General features: G+C 39.0%; 1 protein-coding gene across 8 annotated transcripts in view; it reads left to right on the top strand.

The window, feature by feature from the left end:
- Positions 1-16,962, top strand: part of EIF4G3 (eukaryotic translation initiation factor 4 gamma 3) — a 381,417-nt gene that overhangs the window by 346,991 nt on the left and 17,464 nt on the right. For all 8 annotated transcript variants that reach the window (XM_049878174.1, XM_049878170.1, XM_049878168.1 and 5 more), the window contains one exon: positions 15,527-15,652. In XM_049878174.1, the coding sequence (XP_049734131.1) occupies positions 15,527-15,652 (126 nt within the window). The remainder of the gene's footprint in view (positions 1-15,526; positions 15,653-16,962) is intronic.

Genomic DNA, 16,962 nt, shown 5'->3' with positions numbered 1-16,962 from the left:
ATAGTGAGCCCTTTCAGGTGCTTGATGCAAGGGATCGGATTATTGGCAAAATTGTAGAAAGTGACACATATTCAGAGTGGCACAGTAGACCATCATCTCTGAGCGAGGCGCCGCTATTTCCAACTCTGCTTAAAATGCAACAGGCAAGAGATTTGGTTGCTATGCAATGAGCACACTATCTTTGTTTTCTAAGAGAGAGATTAGGTTTCTAGCAGGGCTTCAACCTGCAGTTTTTCCCGTTCCAGTTATCATTCTGGTTCACCCAAATTTTAAAAATTGGGAGAGGCAGAGCCAACATGGTGCTATAGACAGAAGCACCATGGTGTCCCATTGCATCAAAGACCTGAAAAGCTAAATAAAACAGTTACAAGCATCAATCCTAGAACCCTAAGCATCAAATGAAGGGATAAGAACTTGATCAAGCACCAAAGAGAAGAAGAAACTGACAGGCAACAGAGAACAAGGAGAGCTATGGAGTGAAGGTCTCCTGCCAGCTAATGCAGCACGAATTCACCATCCTGGAGCACAGCCACCAAAGAACTCAGACAGGAAATACAAGAAGGCTACTTCATGGGTCTCCCAACAAGACACAGAGTACCTACTGCATACATCACATCTTCTCCCTTCCCTCCTGCCTATCTGCGCTGTGCACAGAGTGCCATACCCTCAAGCAGCACCAGCACAGACCCCTGGACCCTGCCCTACACTGCCCCCCCACCCCCCAGCCATGCCACCAGCCCCAGTTTGTGCTACAAATGACCCATCTTCGACCCCTTCCGCCGCTGGACCGGCCCTGCTGCACCATAGTTGAGTGGCCGCCCCTGCCCACTTGGACAAAGTGGTGAGAAGTATCATGCCCACAAATGAGGAAGCAACAAAACATGCCCAGCCCACCCTCCCAGGCATAACCAAATTTAAAAAAGCAGGATAAAACAAACAAACATACAATCAATAAACAAAGAAAATAATTCCTGAATGTCCCAGAGACAGCAGACCATATCAAAACATATTTTAAAAAGGACAACATGACTCCAGTAAAAAACCAAAATAAAATACCAGATGACCTTAGAGTAGAAGAAAAGACCCTGGGACTACCTGATAAGGAATTCAAAAGTGTAATATTCAGGGCTTCCCAGCAGATTAGGAAAGAGATGAAGGAAAATACAGACAAAACTAAGGAAAAAATATGCAAAATCATGGAAAATCTTTAAAATCAGGGAAAACACAGGGCAATGGAAGATTTTGGGAAAGTAATACAGGAACAAAATGTAAAAATAAACAACCAGAAATTATACAAAAACAGCAGTTAGAAATCCAGAAGAAACAAGATTTCAGAAATGGACAATGCAATAGAAGGTTTTAGGAGCAAATTTGAAACAATGGAAGACAGGATCAGCAAAATTGAAGACAAATCCTTGGGTACCACTTTGAGGAAAAAATGAAGAAAACCTGAGAACTATGTGGGATACAATCAAGAGCAAAAATTTACATGTGATTGGTGTTCAAGGATGGGGAGAAAATGGAAAACAGGAGATCATTGAAGATTTACTAACAGAAAACTTCTCTAATATCATGAAAGATGAAAAGATCATGTAAGGAACTCAATGAACACCATATAGGGTAGACCTCAAAAGAAACTCATAATCACACTCGCCAAAACCAAAGACAAAGAATCCTGACAGCAGCTCACATACAAAGGGGAAACAATAGGACCAAGCTCAGCAGAAACCATGCAAGCAAGAAGGCAATGGGGTGAAATATATAAAACCTTGAAAGAAAAAAAATTGCCAGCCAAGAATAATATGTCCTGCAAAACTGTCATTCAAATATGATGGTGAAATTAGGACATTTCCAGATAAACAGAAATTAAGGGAATATGTAAAAACCAAACCAAACTTATAGGAATTATTAAAGGGAGTCCTTCAGTTGGAAAACTAACAACATCAGATAACAACCTAAATGTAGGGCACAGGACAGCATCAGCCAGATACCAACCTAGGTAGTGAACTCTCAAAGATAAAACAAAACTAAAAAAGATTTGCAACAGGGAACCAGAGACATCAATCTGACAACAATATCAGAAACAATGAAAGAGGGAATATGCATGTAGGTATAGAACTTTGAAATGAAGAGGAAGTGAAGGTGATATCAAGTAATAAAAGATTGGTTCAAACTTAGGAAGATAGGGGTAAATTTCAAAGAAAGTTAACAAACCTCATCAAGATGAAGAAGAAAAACAAGATCTCAGTAAACACAAAATCTACAAAAACAAAAGAAATAACAACCAAAAAAAAAAAATCCAAAAGCAAAAGGAATTCAGCCCAGAAGAGTAAGAGGAACAAAGAAAACATCAGCACCATGAAAAAAAAGCACTACAAAATAACAGCAATAAGCACACCCATCGATAATCACACTGAACATAAATGGCTTAAATGCACCCATAAAGACAGCGACAGAATGGATTTAAAAAAAAAAAAAAAACAGGACCCATCAGTATGCTTGCTGTCTACAAGAGACACACCTTAGAAAAAAAGACATAAATATATTAAAAACCAAAGAATGGAAAAATATGTAACCAACAGCAACCAAAGAAGAGCAGGTGTGGCAATACTAATCTCAGGTAAAATAGACTGTAAAACAAAATCCACTGTAAAAGACAAAGAAGAACATTATATAATGATTAAAGGGACAGTCCACCATGAGGACATAACCATAATAAGTATCTATGCACCCAATGGAAGGACTCCAAAATACATAAACCCTAACTGCACTGAAAAGAGAAATTGACAGTCCCACAATAATAGTAGGAAACTTGAACACACCACTCTTGGTAAGGGACAGAACATCTAGAAAGAAACTCAGCGAAGATGCAGAAGATCTAAAGGCCACAGTCAACCAACTTAACCTCATAGACATATATAGAACACTCCACCCAACAGCAGCAAAGTATACATTCTCTCCCAAGTACATGGAATGTTCTCCAGAATAGACCATATCTTAGGCCACAGAACAATCCTCAACAAAATCCAAACCATTAAGATAATACAAAGCATCTTCTCTGATCGCAACGCTATCAAAGTAGAAATTAATAACAGAAAGACAAGGAAAAAAATCAAATACATGGAAACTGAATAACACTTTACTTAGAAACCATTGGGTAATAGAAGAAATCAAAGATGGAATAAAAAAAATTTCTAGAACCAAACAAGAATGAAAACACATCATACGAAAACCTTTGGGACACAGCAAAGACAGTCCTCAGAGGTCAATTTATAGCAATAGATGTACACATCAAAAAAGAAGACAGGGACAAAATCCAAACATTAGCTTTACAACTCAAACAAACAGAACAGCAAAAGAAGCCCACAGCCACCAGAAGAAAGGAAATGATAAAGATCAGAGTAGAAGTAACTAGAGAATAGAAAAATAATAGAAGAAATCAACAAAAACAAAAGTTGATTCTTTGAAAGGAACAACAAAATCGACAAACCATTGACCAAATTGACAAAAGAAAAACTGGAGAGGATACAAATAACCCAAATAAATATAATGGGGGACATTACAACTGACCCAACTGAAATAAAAAAGATCATAACAGAGTACTTTGAAAAACTATTTTCCAACAAATTTGGAAACCTAAAGGAAATGGACAAATTTCTAGAAACACACTACCTACCTCAACTAACCAAACTGAGGTCAAAAATCTGAACAGACTCATAATGACAGAATAATTGAAAAGGTAATTTAAAAAAAAAAAAAAAAAAACTTCCATCAAAAAAAGCCCTTGGCTTCACTGGAGAATTCTAACAAACGGTCAGAGAAGAGCTCACATCAGTACTACACAAATTAGTCCAGAGCATAGAAAAGGAAAGGATACCTCGAAATTCATTCTGTGAAGCCAGCATAACCCTGATACCTAAACCAGGCAAAGATAACCACAAAAAAAAAAGAAAATTACATACCAGTATCTCTCATGAATATAGATGCAAAAATTCTCAACAGAATTGTAGCTAATAGAATTCAGCATCATATAAAAAATAATAATAATACACTCTTAACAAGTGGGATTCATACCACATATGCAAGGATGGTTCAACATTAGAAAATCAATCAACGTAATCCACCACATAAAAAAACAAAAGAATCACATGATCATCTCAATCAGCATAGAAAAAGCATTCAATAAAGTCCAAACAGCCTTTCCCGATAAAAACTCTCAAAAAATAGGAATAGAAGGGAAATTCCTCTGCATAATAAAGGGCATCTATACAAAACCAACAGCCAACATCATTCTCAACAGAGCGAGGCCGTAAACATTCCCCCCTGAGAACAGGAATAAGACAAGGATTGCCCTTATCACTATTCCAGTTTAATATTGTGCTCGAAGTCGTATCTAAAGCAGTAAGGCAAGAAGAAGAAATAAAGGGCATCTAAATTAGTAAGGAAAAAGTAAACTATCCCCAATTGCAGATGATATGATACTATACATAGAGAATCCAAAAGACTCCATAAGAAAACTCTTGGAACTAATAGATTCAGCAGAGTAGCAAGATACAAGATAAACATAAAAATCGGTTGGATTTCTATATACCAATAAAGAGAACTGCGAAAAGGAAATCAGGAAAGCAACATCATTTATAATAGCCCCTAAAAAATAAAATACTTAGAAATAAATCTAACCAGGGATGTAAAAGACCTATACAAAGCTAACTACAAAATACTACTGCGAGAAATTAAAGAGACCTACATAAATTGAAAATCCTATCATGCTCATGGGTACATAGACTCAACATTGTGAAAATGTCAATTCTACCCAAAGCAGTCTGCAAATACAGTGCAATCGCTATCCAAATGCCAATAGTATTCTTTAGCAAGATGGAAAAACTAATCTTTAACTTTCTGTGGAAAGGAAAGTGGCCTCGGATAGGTAAAGCATTATTGAAGAAAAACAAAGTCAGAGGCCTCATACTACCTGACCTCAGAATGTACTGTTCAGCTACAGGAGTCAAAACTGCCTGGTACTGGTACAACAACAGACACGCTGACCAATGGAACAGAATCGAGAACCCAGATATAAATCCATCCCCCCACGCGCACCTGAGCTTCGACAAAGGCCTGAAGTCCGTTAAATGAGGAAAAGACAGCCTTCTTAACAAATGGTGCTAACCAAACTGGATGCCCATCTGTAAAAAAATTAAACCAGGACTCATACCTCACAACATATGCAAAAACTAATTCAAAATAGATCAAAGACCTAAATATAAAACCAAAAACGGTGAAGATCATGGAAGAAAAAATTGGATCAGTACTAGAGGCCCTAATACATGGCATAAATAGGATACAAGCCATAACTAACGATACTCAAACACCGGGAGATAAGCTAGATAACAGATCTTCTAAAAATTAAGCATGCTCATCAAAAGACTTCACTAAAAGAGTAAAAAGAGAATCACATAGTAGGAAAAAAAAATTGGCTATGACATATCCAACAAAGGTCTAACCTGTAAAATCTATAGGAAAATCTAACATGTCTACAACAAAAAAGACAAGTAATCCAGTGAAAAGTGGGCAAAGGATATGAACAGACATTTGACCAAAGAAGACATTCAGGCAGCTAACAGACACGTGAGGAAACACTCATGATCACTTAGCCATTAGAGAAATGTAAATCAAAACTGCAGTGAGATACCATCTCACTCCGTCATTACTGGTACAAATCGAAAAACAGAAAATGATAAATGTTGGAGAGGCTACAGGGAGATTGGAACTCTTAAGCACTGCTGGTGGGAATGCAAAATGCTACAACCATTTTGGAAAACCATATGACACTTCCTTAAAAAACTAGAAATGGAAATACCATATGATCCAGCAATCCCACTCCTAGGAATATATCCTAGAGAAATAAAAGCCATCACATGAATAGACACATGCACACCCATGTTCGTTGCAGCATTATTCACAATAGCAAAAAGATGGAAATAACCTAAATGCCTGTCAGCAGATGAATGGATGAACAAACTTCGGTACATATACACAGTGGAATACTATGCAACAATGAAGAACAATGATGAATCTGTGAAACATCTCATAACATGGATGAATCTGGAGGGCATTATGCTGAGTGAAATAAGTCAATCACAAAAGGACAAATACTGTCTGTATGAGACCACTATTATAAAAACTCATGAAAAGGTTTATACAGAATAATCTTTCATGTTTACAAAGGAGGAGAGGTGTAAACAATAGATAAGTGGTAATTTTGTTGAAGGGTAAGACAGTATACAATACTGGGGAAGTCAGCATAATTTGACCAAGGCAAAGTCATAGAAGTTTTATTAAACATGTCCAAACTTCCTGAGGGGCCAAGTTACTGGGCTGAGGGTTGGGGGACCATGGTCTTGAGGGACATCTAGCTCAATTGGAATAACATGTGTATAAAGAATATATGCTACATCCTACTGCGGTGAGTAGTGTCTGGGTTCTTAAAAGCTTGTGAGTGGCCATCTGAGATATTCTACTGTTTCCACCCTGTCTAGAGCAAGGGAGAATGAAGAAAACCAAAGACAAAGTGAAAGATTAGTCCAAAGGACTAAGGGACCACGACTACCACAGCCTCCACCAGACTGAGTCCAGGGCAACTAGATGGTGCCCAGCTACCACCACTGACTGCTGTGATAGGGATCACAATAGAGTCCCAGACAGCTGGAGAAAAATATAGAACAAAATTCAAACTCATAAAAAAGACTAGACTTACTGGTCTGACAGATACTGGAGAAACCCCAAGAGTATGGTACCCAGACACCCTTTTTACTCAGTACTGATGTTACTCCTGAGGCTCACCCTTCAGCCAAAGATTAGACAGGCCCGTAAAACAGTAGTACAAGTAGCTCAACCATGTACATGAGACTAAATGGGCACACCAGCCCAGGGGTAAGGACTAGAAGGCAAGAGGGGTAGGAAAGCTGGACAAATGGAAATGGGGAACCCAGGGTCAAGAAAGGGAGAGTTTTGACATGTCGTGGGGTTGGCAGCCAATGTCATAAAACAATATGTGTATTAAGTGTTTAATGAGGAACTAATTTGCTATATAAACCTTCACCTAAAGCACAATTAAACATTTTAAAAAATAAGAGAAATTTGGGTCTATTCTGCTTTCACTTCCTAAGCCATGACTGAACCTAGAAGAACCAGTTCGAAGCCCTGGTTTGAACCCACCCAGCGTTTTCACAGGAGGAAAGACCTGGGGATCTGCTTCCATAAAGATTACAGCCTAGGATACCCTATGGGGTAGTCTTACTCTATCCTATAGGGTTGCTATGAGTCGAAATTGACTCCAAGTCACCCAGCAACTGTTTTCTTGTAAATTAAATGTGAAAAAAAAAAATCCAGTTGCAGGCGATTCCGACTACCAGCAACACGCCACGTGTGTCGGAGTAGAACTGCGCTCCACAGGGCTCTCAATGGCCGGCTCTTCAGGAGGAGATCACTAGGGCTTTGTTCTGAGGCACCTCTGGGTGAACTCGGACTGCCAACTTTTTGGCTAGTAGCCGAACGCAGCAACCATTTGCACCCCTCAGGAATTCCAAATTATATGTACTGCTGAAATGTCACTGTATTTTTATATTTTGGCTTTGTCATAAATAAACAATTTTAAAGTTAAAAAGTCTTATTCATTTTAAATATGATCCAGTGTCTTAGAATAGTGTAACAGCTGTATGCCAAGGTTGAATATTCTTAGGAATAATTACACATTTGATTTTGTGAGGAATGATGATGTTGGCTTAAGGTAGTGAGAAATGATGTATACAGGCAGTCCCCAGGTCACAAACATCTGACTTAATACAACCCCGTACTTATGAACCAACCCTCGTAAAGCCTGTTATATTAAAAATTTAACGTACATGCAGTGGTTCGTAACAATAAATGAACACAACTTTGCGATGTGCATGAAAACATTATTACTGTATTATGTTAAAGACATTTTAGTGTATCTGGAAGCATTTCTTTAATGGTTTATATGCATAAAATGATACAGTAGATACTAAGACAAATACTTGACCAACTGACGTTAGATACGAACCTAACCTAACTGTCGAAATTTACATACAAATTTGACTTAAAGACAGACTTAGGAACAAACTCATTTGTAATCAGGGACTGCCTGTACTTGCCCCTAGGATCAGAAAAGTTACCTTTAAGCAATAAGCTAGATTTCTCCTAATTCAGAGTTAAGACCATTTGATCCAGCTGACTTAGTTGGAAACTTTGGCAAAAGTTGTTATAGTGGTTGGCCTTTAAAGCCAGGATGGTTTCCCAATTTTATAAGAAAAATTTGTGGTTCATCCCAGTACTAACCAGTACAAACAGTAAGAGCAAGTGAGGATATATCTACACCACCCTCATAAACTCAGTTCTGCCCACAGTTCACTTGAATAAGCACCAAGGTTCAGAAACTATAGTTGGGGTATATCAATTTATAAATATTTGCTTTTTATCCAGGTATTATATTTACCAGTAAATTCTAGAAATGAGACTTGGATTTCTGTTTGCCACTTTCTCTCTTCAAACTGCTCACAGAAGCTGATTCAGATCTGGACAGAACCCAGGAAGTGTGGTGTAGCTTCATTCGCTTTGGTTGAACTTGTTAGGTATTAGCTTCGTTTCTAGGATATCTCAGACATTTGCATTTCCCTTTGTGGGGTTCCTTGAGGAAAAAGTGTCATATTCAGACATGATGACTATGCTTTCGTTGGCAGTGGTGCTGTTGCTGCTGCTGGCAATAAATACCACAGCCATGACCTTTGTGTTAAGACAGAAAATTAGATTAAGATTTCTGTATCTCAGCAACTACTTCATCTTTCTCTACTCCTTCTGCTAGAGGTAATGCAGTGGCCCAAGGCCTAGCTTTTAATACTTAGTTAAACCAGGCCATCCTCAGATCAACACCCGCAACATGTATTCTTCCCTAAATGGAGAGACCTGGCAATTTAGTGCCCATCTTTTTTTAAGATGGAAGCAAAGAAGTAGCCTGTGTCAGTATCCTCCAAGAGCCTTCTGGCATACTAGTAGATTGTAGTTTCCCAATCATTTCTAAAGCCCAAGTTATAATAGTAAATACTGTCTAGACAGGCCATGTCACTGGAGCCATGGAAATGCCCTAGATCTTTTGTCTCTAACCCCAACATCCGAAGATCTCTGTCCTTCTATTTCCATAGTATTGTGGGACAGCATAGTATTTGGGGGAGGTCAGCTCCCTTGGATGCTGTTATTGCTTTGATGGCAACTTCTAAGGAGTTGTGGGAACAGTTTTGGCCTAGTTCCAAGCCAGGGATACCTGGGAAATGTGGAAAGAAAGAAGGCCTCCTAGCTTACTGGTCTGTAATAGACCAGTGCTCCATCTGCAGTTTTTCCCTGCAGTTCCTATTTAGTAAAGTAGATACAAGCTTCAAATAGGCTCTTAGTGTCAAGCTGTTTATAAATAAAGCTTAGGCCCTTTGGAGTTTTTCTTACAAGATGCTGTATCACTGCTGAGCATAATAGTTTGCTTTAACTTCAAAAGTCAACATTAAGCCTTCCTCTTAAAATTTTCAGGACTGGAATCTAATATTTAATTGATGCAAATTATGTATGCCTGCTGCTGTGGAGTCGATTCTGACTCATAGCCACCTTATATGACAGAGTAGAACTGCCCAGTAGGGTTCTGAAGGAGCACTTGGTGGATTCGAACTGCCAGCCTTTTGGTTAACAGCCAAACTCTTAACCACTATACCACCAGGGCTTCCAAATTATATATAACCAAACCCGTTGCTGTCAAGTAGATTCTGACTCATAGCGACCTTATAGGACAGAGCAGAACTGCCCCATAGAGTTTCCAAGGAGCACCTGGTAGATTCGAACTGCCGACCTTTCGGTTAGCAGCCATAGCACTTAACCACTACCCCACCAGGGTTTCTAAATGGTGTATAGGTAGACACATTTCAAAATTTAAGAAAGAATGTAAACTTCTTTTTAAAAAACTGCCCAATAAAAGTTAAGTGTAGTTCTCTACAAGCTACAGAATTGGAATGGCTTTGTGAGTGTAACATATAAATGAAAACCAGGATGGTAAAAATTGGAGTTGGTAATAAACAATATACGTGCCTGTTTTAGTTATCAGGTGCTGCTGTAACAGAAATACCACACGTGGATGGTTTTAACAAAGAGAAATTTATTCTCTCACAGTCTAGTAGGCTAGAAGTCCGAATTCAGGGTGCCAGCTCCAGGGGAAGGCTTTCTGCCTCTGTCGGTTCTGGGGGAAGGTCCTTGTCATCGGTCTTCCTCTGATCAAGGAACTTCTCAGCACAGGAACCCAGAGTCCAAAGGAAGTGCTCTGCTACCAGTGCTGCATTCTTGGTGGTATGAAGTCCTCCTGTCTCTCTGGTGGCTTCTCTCTTTTGTATCTCAAAATATAATCTAATCTTATAGATTGAGCCCTGCCTCATTAACATAACTGTCTCTACTCCTGCCTCATTAACATCATAGAGGTAGAATTTATATCCCATAGGAAAATCAAAAGAAGATGGAAGGAATACATAGAGTCTTTATACCAAAAAGAATTAGTCGATGTTCAACCATTTCAGGAGGTGGCATATGATCAGGAACCGATGGTAGTGAAGGAAGAAGTCCAAGCTGCTCTGAAGGCATTGGCGAAAAACAAGGCTCCAGGAATTGATGGAATATCAATTGAGGTGTTTCAACAAATAGATGCAGTGCTGGAGGTGCTCACTCGTCTATGCCAAGAAATATGGAAGACAGCTTCCTGGCCAACTGACTGGAAGAGATCCGTATTTATGCCTATTCCCAAGAAGGGTGATCCAACCGAATGTGGAAATTATACAACAGTATCATTAATATCACATGCAAGCAAAATTTTGCTGAAGATCATTCCAAAACGGCTGCAGCAGTATATCAACAGGGAACTGCCAGAAATTCAGGCCAGTTTCAGCAGAGGGCGTGGAACCAGGGATATCATTGCTGATGTCAGATGGATCCTGGCTGAAAGCAGAGAATACCAGAAGGATGTTTACCTGTGTTTTATTGACTGTGCAAAGGTATTCGACTGTGTGGATCATAACAAATTATGGATAACACTGAGAAGAATGGGAATTCCAGAACACTTAATTGTGCTCACGAGGAACTTTTACATAGATCAAGAGGCAGTTGTTTGGACAGAACAAGGGGATAACGCGTGGTTTAAAGTCAGGAAAGGTGTGCGACAGGGTTGTATTCTTTCACCATACTTACTCAATCTGTATGCTGAGCAAATAATCCGAGAAGCTGGACTATATGAAGAAGAACAGGGAATCAGGATTGGAGGAAGACTGATCAACAATCTGCGTCATGCAGATGACACAACCTTGCTTGGTGAAAGTGAAGAGGATTTGAAGCACTTACTAATGAAGATCAAAGACCACAGCCTTCAATATGGATTGCACCTCAACATAGAACAAAAATCCTCACAACTGGACCAATGAGCAACATCATGATAAATGGAGAAAAGATTGAAGTTGTCAAGGATTTCATTTTACTTGCATCCACAATCAACCGCCATGGAAGCAGCAGTCAAGAAATCAAAAGATGCATTGCATTGGGTAAATCTGCTGCAAAGGACCTCTTAACATGTGGAAGAGCAAAGATGTCACCTGGAAGACTAAGGTGCGCCCGACCCAAGCCATGGTATTTTCAGTCGCATCATATGCACGTGAAAGCTGGACAGTGAATAAGGAAGACTGAAGAAGAATTAACACTTTTGAATTGTGGTGTTGGCGAAGAATGTTGAATATACCATGGACTGCCAAAAGAACGAACAAACCTGTCTTAGAAGAAGTACAACCAGAATGCTGCTTAGAAACAAGGATGGCGAGACTGCGTCTTACATACTTTGGACATGTTGTCAGGAGGTATCAGTCCCTGGAGAAGAACATCATGATTGGCAGAGTACAGGGTCAGCAGAAAAGAGGAAGACCCTCAGTGAGGTGGATTGACACAGTGGCTGTAACAATGAGCTCAAGCATAACAATGATTTTAAGGATAGCTCAGGACCAGGCAGTGTTTCATTCTGTTGTGCATGGGGTCACTATGAGTCGGAACCGATTCGACGGCACCTAACAGCAGGAAAATCACATCAAATGACAAAATAGTGGACACCCACACAATACTGGGAATCATGGCCTAGCCAAATCGATGCACATTTTGGGGGGCACAATTCAATCCATAACATTCCACCCTTTGGCCCCCCAAAATTCATGAGTTTGCCACGTGTAAAACACATTCATCCCACCATATCGTAGCAAAAGTGTTAAATGAACTCCAAGTCCAAAAGAGAAAGTCTTCCCCTGAAACTGGCACCCTGAATTCAGATTTCTAGCCTACTTGAATGTGAGAGAATAAATTTTTCTTTGTTGAAGCCATCCACTTGTGGTATTTCTGTTGTAGCAGCACTAGTTAACTAAAACAGTGCCCTATAGGAAATGATATATTAATATTTCACTTTGGAGGATGTTTGTTGGAGAAGAAATTCTTTATCTTGACTACTTTTTTGTAACTTTTGTTGCTCATGGCAGTTCTGCCTTGGTAAAAAGATACTATTTAGAGCTTGTACAAGACATCCATACCTATTTTCAAATGCAGAATTGCTGAGATACTTGTTAGCAATGAAAAAGATCCTATTTGCTTACAAGGCAAGATCTGGTTTAAGTAGTCTTTTTTCTAGTAATCCTTTGAGTATGATACTGAAGTATTAGTAGACTTTTCATCTTTTTATTTATTTCTTCTTCTTACCTGTAGTTAGAGTCACTTTTATTTTTCATAATAATACTTGACCAGTCTGATTTTTAGATATCTCCACTATCTCTTCCTTGTTTATCTACAGCAAGATTGACATTGTTATTGAGTGATCATAATACAAATTGTGGAATATGCTGCTGACAATATAATTTTCAATTATGGTAGCATTATTTAGCTCTTCTGACAGATTTCTGGTCAGTTTTTTTTTAATCTATATTTTAAGGAAAATTTCTAACTTTTAAGCATGTACCCCTTTCTTCAATTAAATATTAGATATACCAAAAGCCATTGGCTGTTGAGTCGATTCTGACTTATAGCGACCCTATAGGACAGAGTAGAACTGCCCCATAGACTTCCCAAGGAGCACCTGGTGGATTCGAACTGCCGACCTTTTGGTTAGCAGCCATAGCTCTCAACCACTACGCTGCCTAGTTTCCAAATATTAGATAGGAAGCCAACGTATAAAATAAGTGTAAAGTTTTTGTAGTTTTGTAACGGGCTGGGAGCGGGATGCCTGAAGTCCCACCAAAATGCAGTCCAGTGGGTATCGTGGTTACTACATAACAAGAACCAAGGGTGTGGTGTAGCTCTGTTTCATTCATTCAGCCAGCAGAAAATGTGTATTGTGCAAGGCATTATTATCCAAAAACAAACCAAACCCAGTGCTGTTAAGTCAGTTCCGACTCATAGTGACCCTATAGGACAGAGTAGGACTGCCCCATAGAGTTTCCAAGGAGCGCCTGAAGGATTTGAACTGCCGACCCTTTGGTTAGCAGCTGTAGCACTTAACCACTACGCCACCAGGGTTTCCAGCATTATTATAGGCTGTGTATATAGTCCAAAGACGTCAAGATAGTTACCCAGATGCTTCTATACTCCTCGGGGTTTTTTTTGTTTTGTTTTGTTTTGTTTTTTTGTTTTTTTTAATCATGCAAAAGCATTTTGGCTCTGTAAACCTGAAAAAAAATAAGTCTCTTACAGGCTTGTTTAAGGGAAATCTGATACAGTGTTCAGCCAGAATGTTTTTTATTGACAGTATATCAATGATTGTGTTCTATAAATTGTCCCACGATGAAGTAGAGAAAACAAGGAAGAACATGGTATCTCTTAGTTGTACTATAAGTTGAGAATAACAGCAGGTACACTACTGAAAGACCTACAGAGATGGCTACAATTGTCTTAGGACCTCATTAACCAGCTTAATCTAGCCACTAGCCCATGGAACATAAATTGGCAGGATAGAGTGATTAACTGAGAAACCTTGGAGGCCAGCCAGATCATGTCCCATCAGTGGCCCGTTAACTGACTGCAAGTGTATCCATAATGAGAAGACAGACAAGTATCTGTTGTATAGCAAATAGACGTCAAATAATTGCAAGCTGTGAGGTCAGAAACTGGCATTAAGGATTCATGAAACCCAGAGTTAGATAATGTTACTGAACTGCAAACTCTTAGGAAATGGCGGCTTCAGAAAGGTGCCTCTGCCTCGTAGTGGTTGCTCTTTTTAAGATAAAAAATTTTAATGACATGTTTGTCCATACTCTGGCTAGAAACTGTAACTGCGGTGAAAAAGCACACGTCTTATGTATGCAGACATCTAAAAAAGGATGTGAAGTACTGTCTGCCCTTGGTCCCTTCATTCAGATTTCCCTTTCCTTAGTACTTAAAATTTTGTGTATGTCTCCTGTAGATAAATTCACTCTTGTTTTTATACTTCATAATATATTATAACCCATATAGGAATAATTAACAAACTCTTGAAATATGTTTGTTTATACGTCTAAATGTGGATAGTCGTGATTTTCAGCCTAAGTAAGACAATGGTGTTATTTTGTGTTTGAGTTTTCTCAGTTTTATATTGATGCAGTTGCTATTTATTTTATTTTAATACTCTGAAATATATTTCTTAACCAAAAAAAACCTGAAACTATTAACTTTTCTTTAGAGGTGTAATAGTTTATAACATGTAATAGTGATGATAATAATGTCCGACTCTTATATCCAGCCAGTGTTTGTCCTCAGAGGACAAGGATTTTTGTCTGTTTTTTTCTCTTTGTGTCTGATCTTTGTTTCAGTAAGGGTTTAGTCAGTTCTTCTGACTGATTGGAGGATGTGATTTTCAACTGTGGAGAACTCTTTCTAGTGTGAGATTAAATTGGAAGCTATTCCCCAAGAACTGCACTTGGCTGCCTTGTTTTCACCTCCATACAGATGTATTTTCTGACCACCCTCTGTGCTTGTTCCAGTACCCTAGTACTTGTTCTTAAAAATATTATCCCTATTGAAAATATGCTTTTGTTTATGCTGGTCTTTCTCCTTAAATTAGTAAAAGTTCTTTGGGAGTAGGAGCATGTTTACCAGTCACTTTGAGCCTAGAACAGTGCCTAACACGTGTTGTTGTGTGTTGTAGAGTCAATTCCGACGCAGAGCGACCGTATATGACAGTAGAACTGCCCCGTGGGGTTTCCCAGGCTGTACTCTTTATGGAAGCAGATTGCCAGGTCTTTTCTCCCATGGTGCCGCTGACCTTTCGGTTAGCAGTCAAGCATTTAACCATTGTGCCACCAGGGCTCCTTGCCTAACACACAGTAGGAGCTCAATATGTATTTGTTGAATAATTTAATTTTGTGGTCTTAAAAAAATAAAGTCTTAGCTTTTGAATTGCATTTGCATGTGAATTTTTTTTCCAATTCTATTCCAGTTTTTCCGAAACCTTGGAATTAGCAGATGACATGGCCATTGATATTCCCCATATTTGGTTGTACCTTGCTGAACTGGTGACCCCCATGTTAAAAGAAGGTGGAATCTCCATGAGAGAACTTATCATGTAAGTTGTACTCATTTCTTCTGATAATACGTGAAGTTAAACTGACGCAGAATTCTCCAGCTGGCTCTCTAGCATAGTGTGGTTTCATTCGTGCCTTTGGACTCTTTCTTGAATACAACCTGTGACTTTTAGTTGTTGTTAGATGCCTTCAGGTCCCTTCTAACTTATAGCGACCCTGTATACAAACAGAATGAAACACTGTCGGGCCTACGCTACCCTCACAGTCATTGTTACGCTTGAGTCTGCTGTTGGATCCGCTGTGTCAATCCATCTCTTGAGGGTCTTCCTCTTTTTCACTGACCCTCTACTTTACCAGACATGATGTCCTTCTCCAGGGACTGGTCCCTCCTGATAACATTTTCAAAGTACATGATACGAAGTCTCACCATCCTTGCTTCTAATGAGCATTCTGGCTGTACTTCTTCCAAGACAGATTTGTTCGTTCTTTTGGCAGTCCATGGTATATTCAATATTCTTTGCCAACACCATAATTCAAAGGTGTCAATTCTTCTCCGGTATTCCTTAATCATTGTGCATTTTTCACATGCATACAAAGCGACTGAAAATAACTATGGTTTGGGTCAGACTCACTTTAGTCTCCAAAATGACATTTTTGCTTTTTAATACTTTAAAGAGGTCTTTCGCAGCTGTTTTGCCCAATGCAAAATGTCATTTGATTTCTTGACTGCTCTTCCATGAGTGTTGATTGTGGATCCAAGTAAAATGAAATACTTTAACACTTTAATCTTTTCTCTGTTTATCGTGATATTGCTTATTGGTGCACTTGTGAGGATCTTTGTTTTCTTTATGTTGAGGTGTAATCCATACTGAAAGCTGTGGACTTTGATCTTCATCAGCAAGTGCTTCAAGTCTTCTTCACTTTCAGCAAGCAAGATTGTGTCATCTGCATAATGCAGGTTGTTAACGAGTCTTCCTCCAATCCTGATGCTGAGGTCTTCATCAAATAGCCCAGCTTCTTGGATTATTTGCTCAGCATACAGTTGAATAAGTATGATGAAAGGATATAAACCTGACTCACACCTTTCCTGACTTTAAACAAGGCAGTGTCCCCTTGTTCTGTTCAAACAACTGTGTCTTGATATATGTACAGGTTCCTTATAAGCACAATTAAGTGTTCTGCAGTTCCCATTCTTCGCAATGTTATCCAAAATTTGTTAGCATCCACACAGTCAAATGCCTTTGCATAGTCAATAAAACACAGATAAACATCTTTCTGGTATTTTCGGCTTTCACCAGGATCCATCTGACATCAGCAATGGTATCCCTGGTTCCATGTCCTCTTCTGATTC

Source organism: Elephas maximus, chromosome 3, assembly GCF_024166365.1.
Source record: "Elephas maximus indicus isolate mEleMax1 chromosome 3, mEleMax1 primary haplotype, whole genome shotgun sequence".
NCBI lineage: Eukaryota > Metazoa > Chordata > Mammalia > Proboscidea > Elephantidae > Elephas > Elephas maximus.
This window is presented reverse-complemented; position numbering and strand designations above follow the sequence as displayed.